This window comes from Eubalaena glacialis, chromosome 1, assembly GCF_028564815.1.
Source record: "Eubalaena glacialis isolate mEubGla1 chromosome 1, mEubGla1.1.hap2.+ XY, whole genome shotgun sequence".
NCBI lineage: Eukaryota > Metazoa > Chordata > Mammalia > Artiodactyla > Balaenidae > Eubalaena > Eubalaena glacialis.
The window spans coordinates 222,182,996-222,197,938 of NC_083716.1; the positions used below are offsets into that span (position 1 = coordinate 222,182,996).

Genomic DNA, 14,943 nt, shown 5'->3' on the forward strand with positions numbered 1-14,943 from the left:
AGGTTGACTACAAAGGGGAGGCTCCAGCCGATCTTTAGGGTGAAGAGACTGTCCTGTACGGTCCTGGGGTAGCAGATGCACAGTTGTCTGCATATGTCAAAACCAGGAGAACTGCACATCGCAAAGAGTAAGCTTTAATGTATGTAAACTAAAACCAAAGATTTTATTCCTCAAGGCTCTTGGTCCCTGTAGGCATAATTCAGTATTTAAATTGTTTCTTCTCTGCCCTCTCCATGCACACACAGACACAAGCACACTTCGACTTGGGCCTCCCAGAATGACGGGGTGGGGGGCATGGGGGGTGAATAAGAGTACCTTTCTCCATCTAATGACTCCCGGCTCTTCCTTTGGCTCCCCCCTGCCTTTCCCAGGCTTCATCCCTCAGGGCTCAAGGTCAGGCCTGTCTCTCACCTAAACACCTTTTTAAACTTTTTGTGATAATCGTAGATTCACATGCAGTTATGTGAACTAGAAACAATACAGAGGGACTTCCCTGGTGGCCCAGTGATTAAGGCTCCGCACTCCCAATGCAGGGGGCCCAGGTTTGATCCCTGGTCAGGGAACTAGATCCCACATGCTGCAACTAAGAGCTCGTATGCTACAACTAAAAGATCCCACATGCTGCAACGAAGATCCCGCAAGCTGCAACTAAGGCCCGGCGCAGCCAAATAAAAAAATAAATAAATACTTTTTAAAAAACCCAATACAGAGAGATCCTGTATATCATTCATCTGTTTTCTCCCAATGGTAACGTCTATAGTACAAGATCACAACCAGGAAACTGCCATTGATATAGCCCACCTTCTTCAGGTTTTACCAATTTGTGCACTCAGTGTGTGGGTGTGCGTGTGTGTGTGCGCACGTGCATTTAGTTCTGTGCAATTTTATTGCATGTGTAGATTCATATGACTACCACCAGAGTCAAGATACAGACTGTCTCATCACAAAAGTCTCACTTAGACTTTTAAAAGCAGTAATGTCCTATCTTGATGTTTCTCAAGGTACAACTCTTAGATGCATCAGAGTCACTGGGCTACTGATGTACCAATTCCTGAGCCCTCCCAGCGCCCCATATTGAACCTGCACCTGTGGGAGTGGAGCCTGGAAATCTGTATTCTTAACAGAGGCCATATTTTGAGAACCATGGGTCTAACTGCCTTCCACGTCTCCCATCTCGAATCCACCCTCCACACTGTGGCTGCTAGAGGGATCCTTCTAAAACACACCTCTGACCACATTCTCCTACTGTTTAACGCCCTGCAGTGGCCCCCATCAGCCACCAGGATAGAGACCTTAGAAAGCAAATGTCCTCTTGTCAGGCCCCACCTCTCACCTCCACTCACCTCACCCCACTGCGGTTCAATCCCTCCAAACTCCTCTGATTCTTTTTTTGGCTTCGCCGTGGGGCTTGCGGGATCTTAGTCCCCCGACTAGGGTTCGAACCCCGCGCCCTCGGAAATGAAACCGCCGAGTCCTAACCACTGGACCGCCAGGGAAGTCCCCAAACTCCTCTGATCCTTAGCACACGTCATCTACTTTCATCATGCTCTGATTTTGGTCACACTCTTCCCTCTGCCTGGAACATCCTTCCCACTCTTCTCTGCCTGTTGCAACTCTATACAACTACTCATTTTTTACAAATGAGGACTTGGAGGTTGAGAGAGGTTTGATGTCACCCAGTAAGTAAGGGCAAGACTAGCTGGGATCCAGTCCACCTGACTCCCTGCTCCAGGTCTTACTGTTCACCAGGCTGTCCTGGAGTCTGCAGGGACGCCACTGGTCCCTCTTCCCCAGGGTCTGCTCACCTCCACTTGGGCCTGCCTGCCCATCTGCCTCTCAGAGGTCTCACCCAGGACCTCCTCTCCCTCTCCCGCAGCCGCGTGGGGCTGGGAATCAGGGGCCTGAGAGGAGGGAGGAAGGGAAATGGGATTGAGCCCAAGGGTAACCCGACTCCATGAGTGGGTGGCTGGGGGGTGGGGCACACCACGGGGGAGGGGGCTTGGAACACGTCCTCGGGGACCCCCTTAAGCCAAGGCGGGCGATGGGGGCTCCTAGAGGGGGAGAAGGAGCAGAGTGGAGTCCAAGTCCCCTCCTCTGCTGCCCCCTCCCTCCACAGCTCCCTCGGCAACCCGAGACGGGGGGCCTAAAAATAGCCCCCGAGGCGCAACCGCGGCCGCCCTGGTGACCTTCTGGGTAGCACAGGCCGAAGGCGGGCGGGCAGCAGGAAGGCAGGGCGCCGGTCCCCCAGGACTCATCTCCCAGGGCAACAATCCCCCGGGTGCCCCCGTGGCCGTCCGGTTCCAGCGTCCCCCCAGCCCAACTCGCAGAGACCATGCAGAAAGCCCGGGGCACGCGAGGCGAGGACGCGGGCAAGAGGGCACCCCCCAGCCCCGGGGTGCCCCCGAAGAGGGCCAAAGTGGGGGCCGGCGGAGGGGCGGGGGCCGGGGCGCCCGTCTTCCTGCGGCCCCTGAAGGACGCGGCGGTGTCTGCGGGCAGCGACGTGCAGCTCCGGGTGGTGGTGAGCGGGACGCCCCAGCCCAGCCTCAGCTGGTTCCGGGATGGGCAGCTCCTGCCCGCGCCGGCCCCTGAGCCCAGCTGCCTGTGGCTGCGGAGCTGCGGGGCGCGGGATGCCGGCGTGTACAGCTGCAGGGCGCAGAACCAGCGGGGCCAGGCCTCCTGCGAGGCTGTCCTCACAGTGCTGCCGGTCGGAGGTAATGGGGAGGTGGGGGCCAAGCCTGGCAGGGAGGGGTACCCACAGGTAGAGAAGGGTTACCTGGGCCACACCGGGGAGGTACCTGTTCATCCAGCCTTCTTCCCGCATTTCTGGCTTCTCAGCTGTGCTGACCCAGGAGTGCCCATCAAGAGGAACGTGCAGGGAAAGGGGTGTCAAGGTAGAGAGGCTCCCCACAGAAGGTCAGAGGTTAAGGGTCAGCATTTGGTAAGCAAAGCCTGAGCCCCACCCAGGCGTTTCTGGGAATTCCATAGTGGGAACCCTCCTAGTTTCCCTGTAGAGGGAGGCTTCCTGGGGAAATTGTTTTCATCGGCTCTGATAATTTAGACTGGAGACTCCTAATCAGCCTCTTACAGGTGCGTGCATGTCTGAAGGACGAGGCCAGCTCCCCTGGTCTGCTGCGATGTTGAGGGGATGGGTCAGAACTCCTCACAGGCCATTGCTAGGGCAGGTTGGTGTGGTCAGCACCAGGCCGGTTGGAGGAGGCCAGTGGGTGGACAAGTACGAACAGGGTGCAGAGTATCAGGGAGTAGAGCTAGGGCTGGGGGCTCCTAGGCATGTATGGAGGTGAGTGCTTGAAAATCCACATGCAAGCACGCCCGTGTGCATGTGCGTGTGCACGTACAGGCTGTGCGGGGTTCTGGTGGTACCAGCAGTTGAGGGGTTTGTGGAGTTGGTATAGAAAGTGCATGGGCCATGTCTGTCTGAAGTTCAGAGGGCATGGAAGGGGGATGCTTAGGCCGCTGTTGGGGACCCTGCCTGTGTGTGTGAAGGGGTGGATGATCCCCGCATTCCGAGGCAGAAGGGGAGGGGTATGAGACTGGGCCTGGTGCTCAGGGTCCTGCTGGGGCTGATGTGGGTGCAGGCCAGGGCGGAATCTCCTTGGGTCAGTGTTTGGGCTTCCTTTTTGACTTCCTCAGCCCCAAGCCAGTTCTTCTCTAGGCTGAAGACATAGCCTCAGCAGACTGAGTCTTAAGAAATAGAATTCTGAGGAATTAGGCTGCAGCTGGAGGAGATGGCAAAGAGCTTGGGGTCACTGAGTCTGCCCTGGATATTTTCAAGAGGGAATTCTCACTCCAGCTGGGTAGTGTCATATAGGGTACATCCTTGGGGGCTGAGGGGGAGGCATACCATGCCACCCGGGTTACAGTGGGACTTGGGGGCTCTAGCATCCTGAAGGAACTCAGCAGCTGGAGGGAAAAGAAGGCCGCAGGGTGCAGCTGTATCAGGAGCTGGAGCAGGGGCTCAGCCTCCCTCTGTCAGCATCTCCACTGTCTCCCTAGCCCTGCCCTGCCCACCTTCCTCTTCAATGACAGAGAGGGCCAAGGCTGGCTCCTCTTGGCTGCCTTCGCACTTGGCCAGGTAAAGGCTTTCCTTGCACCCTTCTGGGGTCAGGGGCTGGGGCCCATCCTGGCGGAGCTCTGAGCTGGGGAAGGATTGGACTGCTTGGGGGTCTTTGCTCTGATGCCCTCAGGGGCAAAGGGGACTGAAAATAGAACATAAATAAAGGCACAATAGATAGATTGATGAGAATACAACTTGGAGGAGAGAGATATTGGGCAGAGAGAGGAAGCGCTGAGAAGGAGCTTGGTGTCATAACGTTTGTTTAGAGTCAGAAAGGACCACAGAGAACCCCAGGTGCAAAGGCTGCCTTTTACAGGTGAGGACACTGTGGTCCAGAGCAGAGGGAGAGGCCATCACTAGCTAACTAGCTGAAAGACAAACAGCTAGTTATGTCCATCCCAGAACTCAGAACCCAGTCCTTTTGGCTTGGGCTCTGGGGGCATTTTACCTCTTAAGTTCTGGAGGGAGGAGAGAGAAAAGGGAGGGGGAGCTGTCCATTGTATGGAGAGTAGTAGCCCAGCCCTGGCCTTTCTGAAGATGAGAGGCTCCTAGCCTGTCCTTGTCCCCCAAAGTGGGGAGAGTGACATCATGCTAGAGCTCCCCAGACCCTCTGTAATCCGGGTGGCATGGTTGGTAGAGCTGAGCCGTGGCTGGGCATACCTAGCCAGAGGCTGGGAGGACGGTCTTCAGGCTGCTCTGGCAGAACAGCATGTTTGAAAGGCTGGGGTGAGGAAAAGACCGTGGGTGCTGGATTGGGGGCCTTTTGCCAGTCATGTTAAAACAAGAAGAGGGTTGGGCTGCAGCAAGTCACATTTGAGAACTTTTTCATGCTGGTAAAATCTTTGCCCCAAGAGCAGGTTTATAATTATGATTAATTGGTAATAATTCTTAGTAGTATTGATCATTCGTAATAATATGAATAGCTACTATGCTGCTGTGTGGTAGGCAATATGCTATTGTATCCTTTGATATATCATTTAAGTCCCAGAGCAACCCTAGGGAAACTGAGGCCCAGAGGGATTAAATGAAGCATCTTGGTTGTACTGATAGGAGGTGGCAAGGCAGGGATGGAAGCCTGGGTCTGTCCCACTGCAAAGAACCACATGCTTAACTCCTATGCCCCTCCAACATGATTGGCAAGGGAGGGGCTTTGCTTTGGTGATGTTGGGGGACTGACTGGGTGAGTCTGTCTTCCTCTTCTTCCTGTTGCCCGCCCTCCACCAGTCCCTGCCTAGTGACAGGTCCTGGTCAAGGTCAGTTGGGCAGGCAGCTCAGCATTGCTCAGACTTACTCATGGAAAATTTCTTGGTTGGGATCAACAGCAGGAGGACTTCAGGGTTCTCGAGGAAGTCCAGCCAGGACCTGGCTACAGAGGGAAGAAGACAGTATCCTGGCTGGGATTGCTGTCTGGCTCGGCAAGACGGGGTGATGCTAAGGTTCCTGGCACTCCTGAAGCCTGAGATGTTAGCTCAGGGATAGAGGGATATTGGCATGGCTTGGGGAGGCTGGGGCCTTGAGGAGACAAGAGGGCTGCAGGCAGGAGAGTTTGGAGGATGGGAAACAGGAGGGTGGGATTTGGGGTGCAGAAATGAGGAAAGACCAGAAATAGTGAAGATGGCAGAGATGCAAGATACTTGCAGAATATGTCACATGTGTAAAGCACCCTATCTCATTTTGGTATTTAAACTTCTAAGCCCCAGGTTACTGTTATGACCATTATATGTATAAGAAAACTGGGGTTCAAAGAGGGAATTTACCCCAGGTCACATGGCTAGTGAGGTGGCAGGGCCAGATCTGAAAGCTGGGTCTCTGGGTCTAGGTCCACAGTGCCCGTCCTCAGAAAGAGAAGTGTGGGAAGACTGAGGCAGGGATCTGTCAGCCTGACCATCCTTCTGTCAATATCCCCAAAGCCGTCTTCTGCCTCAGTCTCCAAGATAGGCAGGCATGCTGCTCTCTCAAAACATCAGGCTCCCACTTGCATGGGCTGAGGAGCCATGTGCCAATCAAGTAACCAGAGCAAGCGCCACCATTAAAGCTTGGGGCATGTGTGACCGGAGCGGGAGGCCTGCACTGAAGGATAGGGGGTAAGGAGGAGAGAGCACAGCCAAGGGAAGGCGCAAGCTGACAATGCTGACCGTGTTTGGCAGTTGGAAGTCTCATAGCCAGGGCCTGGGAGACCCTGGTGCCAATCAGAAGGACCAAAGGTCAACAGATGGTAGTGAACCACGCAGGGGACTTGAAGGCATGGAGAGGAGAGATTAGAGAGAAGGAGAGAAGGCCAATTAGCAAGGGAAAGGTGGGGAATACACCAGGAACTGCATGCGGGTAGATTGTGCAGTAGCATCTTTTTCACCTACAATGTGGAATGTCCGGATGAAAAGCCAGGAGGAAACTAGTATGGAGTTGGGAATGGGTATTTAGAGTGGCCCCCTTCATTCATGCCAAGCCCTAATTAGGGAGAGGAGGAGGGGCCAAAGAGGGAGCAGTGAGGAGCCCTGGGAGGGAAGAAAGGGAAGAACAGAGAGCCCATGAAGTCAGCCAAAGCCCGTGCAGGAGAACTTTCCTGAAGCTAAGGCAGGCCCTCCCAGGAAGATCCTGAGTGGAAAGCAAGATTGTCACTTCTCCAGTTTCTGGAAAAGGGTCTGCGTCAGAACAGAGAAGGAAGGCTGGAGAATGAGCTGCTCCAGGAAGATTTACAGTCCCCATCCCCCCATCCCCATCCTCTCCACCAGCAGCTCTGTCACCCCTTCCCATGTGTATTGAGTGCCCACCGTGTGCCAGTCACTGTGCTAGGTGCTTGAGATTTATAAGTGGGGGAGGGGGAAGACCAAAATTCTTGTCCTCCTAGAGATGACATTCTAGGGAGGGGACACAGCTTATATGCAATAAACATAATAAATATGTGAAAATGATATAGTATGTCAGAAATACAGAGCAGGGTAAGCAGGAGGAAGGAAGGGATAAGACTGAAGCAAGGCAGGAGAGAGAGGGGAGTGGAGGTCTGGCTCAGAGGAGGGTCTGTGTGAGAGATGAGGCACGGCATGATGACGGGTTTTCTCTGGTTAAGGAGAAATGCTGGCGGGGCAGAAGTTGGAAGTCTGGTTTGGGGAAATGGCGGGGGAGCCCAGCTGCCCAGGCTTGGAGGGAAATGGGACATTCTGGGGCCAGCTGGGGCCCTGAGAGCATGCCCCAGGCTGGCCTATATGGGTGAGCAGTGCAGGCCCAGAGCAGGAACCCAGAATCTCATGGGCCTCTCCTTGGCCCAGCTGTCCCGTCACTCAGGCCTGCTGCCCATTGGTTATTTTTGCTACGGAATGTGCCAGCCCCTCGGATTCTCCTGGGCAACAGGGGCTCAAGTTACCCCCTCTCCTCAGTCAGCTCTCCCATCTGTGAGTGGGTGTGTTTGGGGGTGGGCAGGGAAAGCGCCTGTGTGAGTCCAGGGTCCTCTGGTTGGAACTGATGTGGACATGCACATGTACCCTCTCATTGCACGTCCTGTGCGTGTGTCTGTAGGCGCAACCTCTGCTTCTGGGGGTCTGGGAAACAGGACCACCTGTAGGCACTGAGATTGTACAAGACATGACCTAAAACTTTAAAGGGCCACAAACTCAAATAACTTCAGGAGCCAAGTAGAAACTGAAAAGGAGCGAGCTGCTGTTGTCAGCAGCTGAATTTGAGCGTGTTTGCCACGCAAAATATTGGGCAGGCTGAACAAAACTCATCAGTTGGCTCTGTATTTATTCTGGACCCATGCTTTAAAGAAAAAAAGTTAGGCGTCCCACTGACCAATCAGCACATGAGGCTTTATGGCACAGTGGTCAGTAACTCAGTCACAGTGCCTGGGTTAGAATCCTGGTCTCCCAATTACCAGCTCTGTGACCTTGGGCAAGTAACTTCTCTGTGCCTCCGTGCACAGATTAAATGAGTTTATTTATATCAAGTGCCTAGGACATTCCTCAGTACATACTAAGCATGCTGTCAGCATTAATGATAATGACTTAGTAGTCACATCTCAGAAACCAGATTGGCACTACTTGTGCAGGCTGGGGTGGGAATTTGGATCTGGGGACACATGGAGGCACAGAACCTGTGTGGCTTTGGCTAAGTGATAGGACTTCTCTGAGCCTTAGTCACTTATCAATGAAATGGAGTCAGTTACATGTTCATAAGGGTTTCAAGCTCACCGTGTTGTTGTCAATAAGGTAACGTTTATAAAGTGCCTGGCATTTAATAAATGCTTAAGAAACTTAGTTATAATGATTGTTGGGGCGGGTAGTTTTGTGTAGGCAAAATATGCATGGTACCAAATGAGAGGAGGACAAAGAAAATTTGGTGAGTGTGCTCACCTGTGAATGAGAAGGTGGGTTATATGTGTGAATAATAGGAGCATCTCTGGGCACCTTAGCTCGTGTGTGTGTGTGTGTGTGCGTGTGTGTATGTGTGTGTGTGTGCGCGCGCGCGTGCGCGCCCGTGCGCCAAGATGCACAAAGTACCTATCATCACTGAACTCGAGGGCCCTCTCTGGCTTTCCTAAGCAGCCTGGGGGGATTCGCATTCTGGGTATATGTCACTACGAGGATCCTTGCCCTGTGTATGATCTGAGCGCCCCCGCCAGGCGCCACTGCCCTGCGGCTTGTTGGGTACTGCCTAGCAAGGCGGACGCGTGCGCATGTTTGTGGAGTGAGCCAGTGGGGATGCGGCTGACCTTCCGGAGCAGCCCCGCTGGAGGCGGGTGGGGGTGGCGTGGACGCCGCGTTGGGCGGCCAATGAGAGAGTGGCCCGAACTCTCCTAGAGGCCACGGCACCCCTTTCTGTGCCTCAGTTTCCCCAAGTGCCGATGCGGGGCGGGGGGGCCGCGAGGCGGGTGATCGTCGCCCCAGGGGACGCAGGGGAGCAGGCGAGGGAAGGGGCGTCCGGTGGGGGGGGTGCGGGCTGGCGGGGGAAGGGCCGGCTCCGGCCGCCGCCGCCGCCGCCGCCGCCGCCGCTGCCGCCTTCCCCCAGCCTGGGCTCCCGCGGCCCCGAGGCTCCTTCCGCCACCGGCGCCGGCCCCCACCCGCTCCCCGCCTCGCCCCGGGCCCCGCCTCCGACTCCGCCCCGCCCCCGCCCGTCCCCTCCTCGCCCGGCCGCCGGCCCGGCCCCCTCCCCCGCCATGAAGAAGCTGTGGGTGAAGAAGCGTTTCCAGGTGAGGGCTCTGGGGGCGGGCGGCGCAGGGAGGGGGCAGGAAGGGCTGGGCGCCCCAGAGGGAGGGCGGGTCGCCGCGGCCGGGCCCGGGGAGGGGGCGCCGGAGCCGCGCCTGCCCAACCCCGGTCCCCGAGGCCGCGGGCCGGGCGCGCTCCGGGGGGCTCCCCAGCCTGCGTCAGGCCCCTCCCCTCGCCCAAGCGCAGACCCCTCCAGCGCCCGCGATCCCCACGACCACCGGGGAGGCCCCCGCAGCAGCCCTCGGCGTGGAGCGCCCACGGGCTTCTGTGCCACCTCTCGTCTCTGTCCAACCCCTGGCCCCCGCCTGGCTCTCCCCAGCCCCCCACTCCGGAGCCTTCCATCTTCCGGTGCTCCTGAAAGCACCGCGCAGGGATCTGCGCTGAGCTCAGTGCATTCCCCAAGCCCTGCCCCGTCCTCCGCGGACCCGGGCCTCCTTCCTGCTTTCGTAAGGCTCCGGCCCTTTGGGGGATCTTGCCCTCTGCCCCTTCATCACCCTCCCTGCCCTCTTGACACCTATCCCAGCTGTCTGTCCTTCCCCCAGTAGGAATCTGTGTCCTGGTCCCTCCATCTCGCAGTCATCCAAGCATGTCCCACCCCCGCACCCCCACCCCCAGTCTCTTCCTTCACATCAGTCAGCCTCTGTCTCTGGGGGGTATCGCTCAGGTCCCCAGTCCTCTGTCCAGCCTTTGGCCCTTAGTCCTCTCTCCTTCCTCCCCGCTCCTCCCCAGAGGCATGCTGGAGCTCCAGCTGGCAGGCCTGACAGGCAAGGAAGAGTGGAGACATTCGCTACAGGGGAAGCTAGCTGCCCGGGGTCTCTTCCACTTCCCCCACCCACATTGGCCCCTGGAATGACTTTCTGTTTGATATAGAGGTTTGGACGAGAGGTATAGGAAGGTCAGAAGCAAGCCTTCCCCTCAACAACTCATTCTGGCTTTTCTCTTTCAGAAAACCGGCCACTCCCGCCGGGCCTTTGGCCGACTCACCCATGGTGCGTGGACCATGAGCTGCCTGCTGTAACCCATGAGCACTCCTCCTCTTGGGTCATGTCCCTTCATGAGGCACCCAGGCCTTGAAGATGGCCCATGAGATGCGGGACCCCCCACATGCCCACACTCACCCACCCACCCAAGAAGGCCCCTTGCAGCTGAGAGAGGACCTAGCAATGGGGGTGAGGGGTTAGCTGGCACACCCCATCATGGGCCTGGGCTTACTGTTCTCCAAATGTGGGCCCTGTGGGGATGAGTTCAGTGCCATGCTTCTATAACCAGTACACGGCTCCTGCTTGTCATGGCACCCGGGGAGAAACTGAGGCACAAAACCTGATAGAATTTGGGGAAGTTAAAAAATGTGCCCAGGAAACTTTGCTCCTAGCCTGACCACATTTCTGAGGACCATTCAACAGTAGAAGAGAGGGATCGGGAAGAGGGTGCCTGTCACATCGTGATGCAGAACAGATGGGGAGGTTCGTTTGAAAGGAGAGGTCACAAGGCAGATGCACAATGCAGATATTGTAATAGAGGGTGGGCCTGACCCCTAATGGGGGGCCTGGGTCTGTGGCTGGGCCGAGCACAAGTAGGTGTGTGTATGTGTGTACATGTGTGTGTGTGGCCAGTGGGAGCACCAGTGAAAGTGCCAAGGATGCCAAATCGTTTGGGTAGTTAGTTGAAGAATCTGCCAAAGCACATGGGCTCCCCAGTGCGGGGCCCTGTGGAGCCTGCAGGCAGTCAGTGAATGAGAGATGCTTTGCCCATCCCAGGTGTCTTCCTCCCCCCACTCCCATCCCAACAGGGCATCTCTGGGCACTGGGTAGCCTCATGGCCCCTCTGTCCTGCCTGCCCACCGTGCCCTACCCCACAAACCCTCTGATAACAGTCTGTCCATGTCTCTCTCCTGCTGCTCCTATGGAAGCGAAGTTTTCCGCTCCTGCAGAAAGCAAAGTTACGGTAGGAAACTGGCTCCTGCCCTAGCCCTCCACTTCCCCACTTCCCTGCCGGACCCCGGCCTCTCCTCACCCTGCCTCAGCTGCACCCTGATGTGTTCCGGCTGGTTTGGGGTGGAGGACAGGCTGGCCCTGCGGTTGGTCGAGTGCCCTGACAGTACGACTCTGAGGTGACTCCCCTTTGTTCCTGGGGTGCCAGAACCCAGAACTTAGAGCCTTGGAACCTAGGACCTTATTATTTGGGGGGCTGCACAGGAACTTAAGTTATCACTGACAGGGGAGGAGGGAGAGGGGCTGCAGCCCTGCAGTCCATTAAGTGGCCGGGAAGGGGGACTGTAGGTAGCTTTGAGGGCACCACCAAGGAGGCAAGGGTGAGGAGCCAAGGGCCCAGAGATGGAGCCAGGGGACTGGCATGGGAGGGGTTACACTGCGCCTCTCAGGATGGGCAGCAGGATGTGGGGAGAAAAGGGGGGGAGGAGATAGATGCTGGAAGCCCTGCCGGTGGCGATACGGAGCCTCCTGTGGGGGAGGCAGGAGGTGACAGAGGGAAGAGTTGGAGTCGGAGGGAGGGGAGCCCTGCCCACATAGACCCCTTCTGCTCCAGACTCGGAGACGGGCGAGGATGACATCAGCGACGTGCAGGGGACCCAGCGCCTGGAGCTTCGGGATGACGGGGCCTTCAGCACCCCAACGGGTGAGCTCTCTGGGGCGCTCACAGAGCCGGCAGGCGGCCTTCCCACAAGAGGTGCCTCGCTTCACTGTGCTCCTTTCTCTAGGGGGCTCCGACACCCTGGTGGGCACCTCCCTGGACACACCCCCGACCTCCGTGACAGGCACCTCAGAGGAGCAAGTGAGCTGGTGGGGCAGCGGGCAGACGGTCCTGGAACAGGAAGCGGGCAGCAGGGGTGGCACCCGCCGCCACCTGGGCAGCCCAAGGCAAGCACAGGCAACCGGGGCCGGGCCACGGCACCTGGGGGTGGAGCCGCTGGTACGGGCGTCTCGAGCTAATCTGGTGGGCGCAAGCTGGGGGTCAGAGGATAGCCTTTCGGTGGCCAGTGACCTGTACGGCAGCGCATTCAGCCTGTACAGAGGACGGGCGCTCTCGATCCACGTGTAAGTAATGGCCTCACCTGGGCCCGCACTGTCCCACCTTACCATGCCGTCCTGCACTGCCCCTCACTGCTCGTCAGCCTCCACCCCCCCCATCCCCTGCACCATCCATCCCTCTGTGCACTTCTCCACCCCCCCCCCCACTGCTTCCACTCCTGGCCCCCGCTACCCACTCTGTCTTCCCACACGGTTCCATCCTCCTCCTGTGCCGTCACCACCCACATCCTCTTGCTGCCACCTGTCCTGGCTCACTGTGCCATCTCCATGGTCTCGTGGACCCCTCTCTCCCTTCCTCGTCTCCTCCAAAATCTCCACTCTCCCGGGGGCCCTCTCCAGCCTCACCCATTCAGGCTCCAGTTGTCCCCAGGATCCCCCCCACCAGGGGCCCCCTCCGTGCCTGCTGTCTCAGCAGCTGCTGCCTTTTCATCTCTCTGCACATTCCTGTTCCCATGTGGGCCTTTTTCTGGGAGGAACTGAACCTTTCCGCACGGCAGCTCCCGGGAGAGCAGGAGGGAGCAAGAGCACAGCCAGGAGACAGAAGCGAGCGAGGTGGTCAGGGGGTAGTTGGGGCCAGGGGCCTGGGAAAGCAGGGGGATGTGAGGTGGGTGGAAGGCAGAGGGCTGGGGCAGGGAGGAATGGCGATGGGGGGGGCCTAGGGTGGAGGCAGAGGGCTGGAGTGATGGAGGTGGAGGCATGTGAGGATCTTGCGGGAGACGCCCAAGGGTGGGGTTGAAGGTTGTCCTGGTAGGCGGTGGTGAGGAGCAGAGGTGTTGGAGGGAGGCATTGGAGCCATTTTTGGAGATTGGAGGCTGGCAGATACAGGAGGGAGTGCTATGGTAGAAGAGGGGAGTGGCTGATGAGAGAGGTATTAGGGGGCATTTGGGGAGCTGACGGGGGGCCTGATTCGTGATGGGTATGGGTGTGTGGGGGAGGTACCACCATGGAGGAGAAAGAAAGGGCCTGGTGGGGGGAGGCCTTTGTGAGAGTGGCTGAGGTTGCTAGCGGTAGGCAGGGGAGAGGTCCCGGGCAGGCGCAGGGGAGGCGCCCTTGCTTTATCTGGTTGGTGCTAGCCAGGCACTCCCGTGCCCTGGACTTGCCTTTTCCTTCCCTGCCTTTCTTTGCCAGGCCCCAGCCTGAGCCTGGAGTTGCTATGGCAACTTCGGAGGAACCCATTTCCTTAGTGATATCTGTGGTACAGAGGCTGGCCTAGAGCTCGAGACTGCCGGCAAGAGGCCTCCTCTGCTGTCCCCAATTTCTCTCCATGCCTCACCCAGTTCCCAGAGGCCATTCCTCAGGGACTTTGTTGTCCCTCCCCCAGAGTAGACTCTGCCTCCCTGTAGGTGGCTGGCTGAGGTTCTGCTCCCTAGGGCACTCTGGATTGCATCCCCGCCCCCCACCAGAGGTGAGGTCTGCAGTGTAGGTGGCTGACCCGGGTAGTTTAAAACATCCTGACACTCGGGCATCCCTAGAACTTCTGCTCTTGGCCAGTACCGTACTATTTCTCCTCCCTTCTGTGCCCCCAAAATCTCATTTTGCAGGAACAAGGGCTCAGAAGCCAGACTACCTGCGTTTCAACCTAGCACCAACCATTTACTAGCTGTGTCACCTTAGTAAGGCACTTCACCTCTTTAAGCCTCAGTTTCTTCATCTGTAAATGGAGATAATAACAGTCCTATCGCAAAGGACTGTTGTGAGGATTAAATGACTCAGTGCATTTTAAGCATTCAGTACATGCCTGACACATGATAAGTACTCAGTGAGCCACTTGATAAGTTTTTTCTTTTGTTTTTTTTTTTTATAAATTTATTTATTTATTTTTGGCTGCGTTGGGTCTTTGTTGCTGCGCGCGGGCTTTCTCTAGTTGGCGGCGAGTGGGGGCTAGTCTTCGTTGCGGTGCGCGGGCTTCTCATTGCGGTGGCTTCTCTGGTTGTGGAGCACGGGCTCTAGGTGCGCGGGCTTCAGTAGTTGTGACTCACAGGCTCTAGAGCACAGGCTCAGTAGTTGTGGCGCACAGGCTTAGTTGCTCCGCGGCATGTGGGATCTTCCCGGACCAGGGCTCGAACCCGTGCCCCCTGCATTGGCAGGTGGATTCTTAACCACTGCGCCACCAGGGAAGTCCCCATAAGTTTTTATTAAGCTGTCTCTTATGTGTTAGGTATGACGCTAATATCTCAGATTCCTTTTTTTGCTAATTTCTATACTTGATTTGCCCCTAAGAGTCCAGATGGGGGAAACTGAAGCCCAGCTCTTGGGCATCAAAGCTCTGAAGGTGAGAGGGGCACTCTGGGCTGACCAGCTCCTTCCCTCCTCCTCTCCTCCCACACCCACTGTTCAGGGCCATGCAGTAGTTATTCAGGAGCTGAGTTATTTCGGAGCATACCCCTCTGGGGAGTTTCTGTGTTTCTTAGGGGGGTTTTCAAGGACTCAAGGTAACTTTCCCAGGGACAGGACAAAGTCAAAGCCCTGTACTGGGGGCAGATTTATCAAAGGGAACAGGAACCTGGGTTTCCCACTCCAGGGACCCCAACTGCCTGCCACCTGCTGTTAGCACTGCTGAGGGGCTCAGGTCTGAGGAGGTGCTAGGCAATCTCAGGGATAAGGGCATTGCTCCTGGAAAGCT

At 57.0% G+C, this 14,943-nt stretch overlaps 1 protein-coding gene across 6 annotated transcripts in view; it reads left to right on the top strand.

Annotated features, from left to right (window-relative positions):
* Positions 1 to 2,332: 2,332 nt before the first annotated feature.
* SPEG (striated muscle enriched protein kinase) overlaps positions 2,333 to 14,943 on the top strand; it is a 55,571-nt gene continuing 42,960 nt past the window's right edge. For 2 of the 6 annotated variants that reach the window (XM_061187752.1, XM_061187709.1), the window contains exons 1-3: positions 2,333 to 2,711; positions 11,818 to 11,907; positions 11,990 to 12,326. In XM_061187752.1, the coding sequence (XP_061043735.1) occupies positions 2,333 to 2,711; positions 11,818 to 11,907; positions 11,990 to 12,326 (806 nt within the window). Of the gene's footprint in view, positions 2,712 to 9,187; positions 9,258 to 10,219; positions 10,263 to 11,187; positions 11,218 to 11,817; positions 11,908 to 11,989; positions 12,327 to 12,819; positions 12,873 to 14,943 lie in introns of those variants that run through there. The other 4 variants (XM_061187720.1, XM_061187735.1, XM_061187728.1 and 1 more) reach the window with 4 other exon arrangements.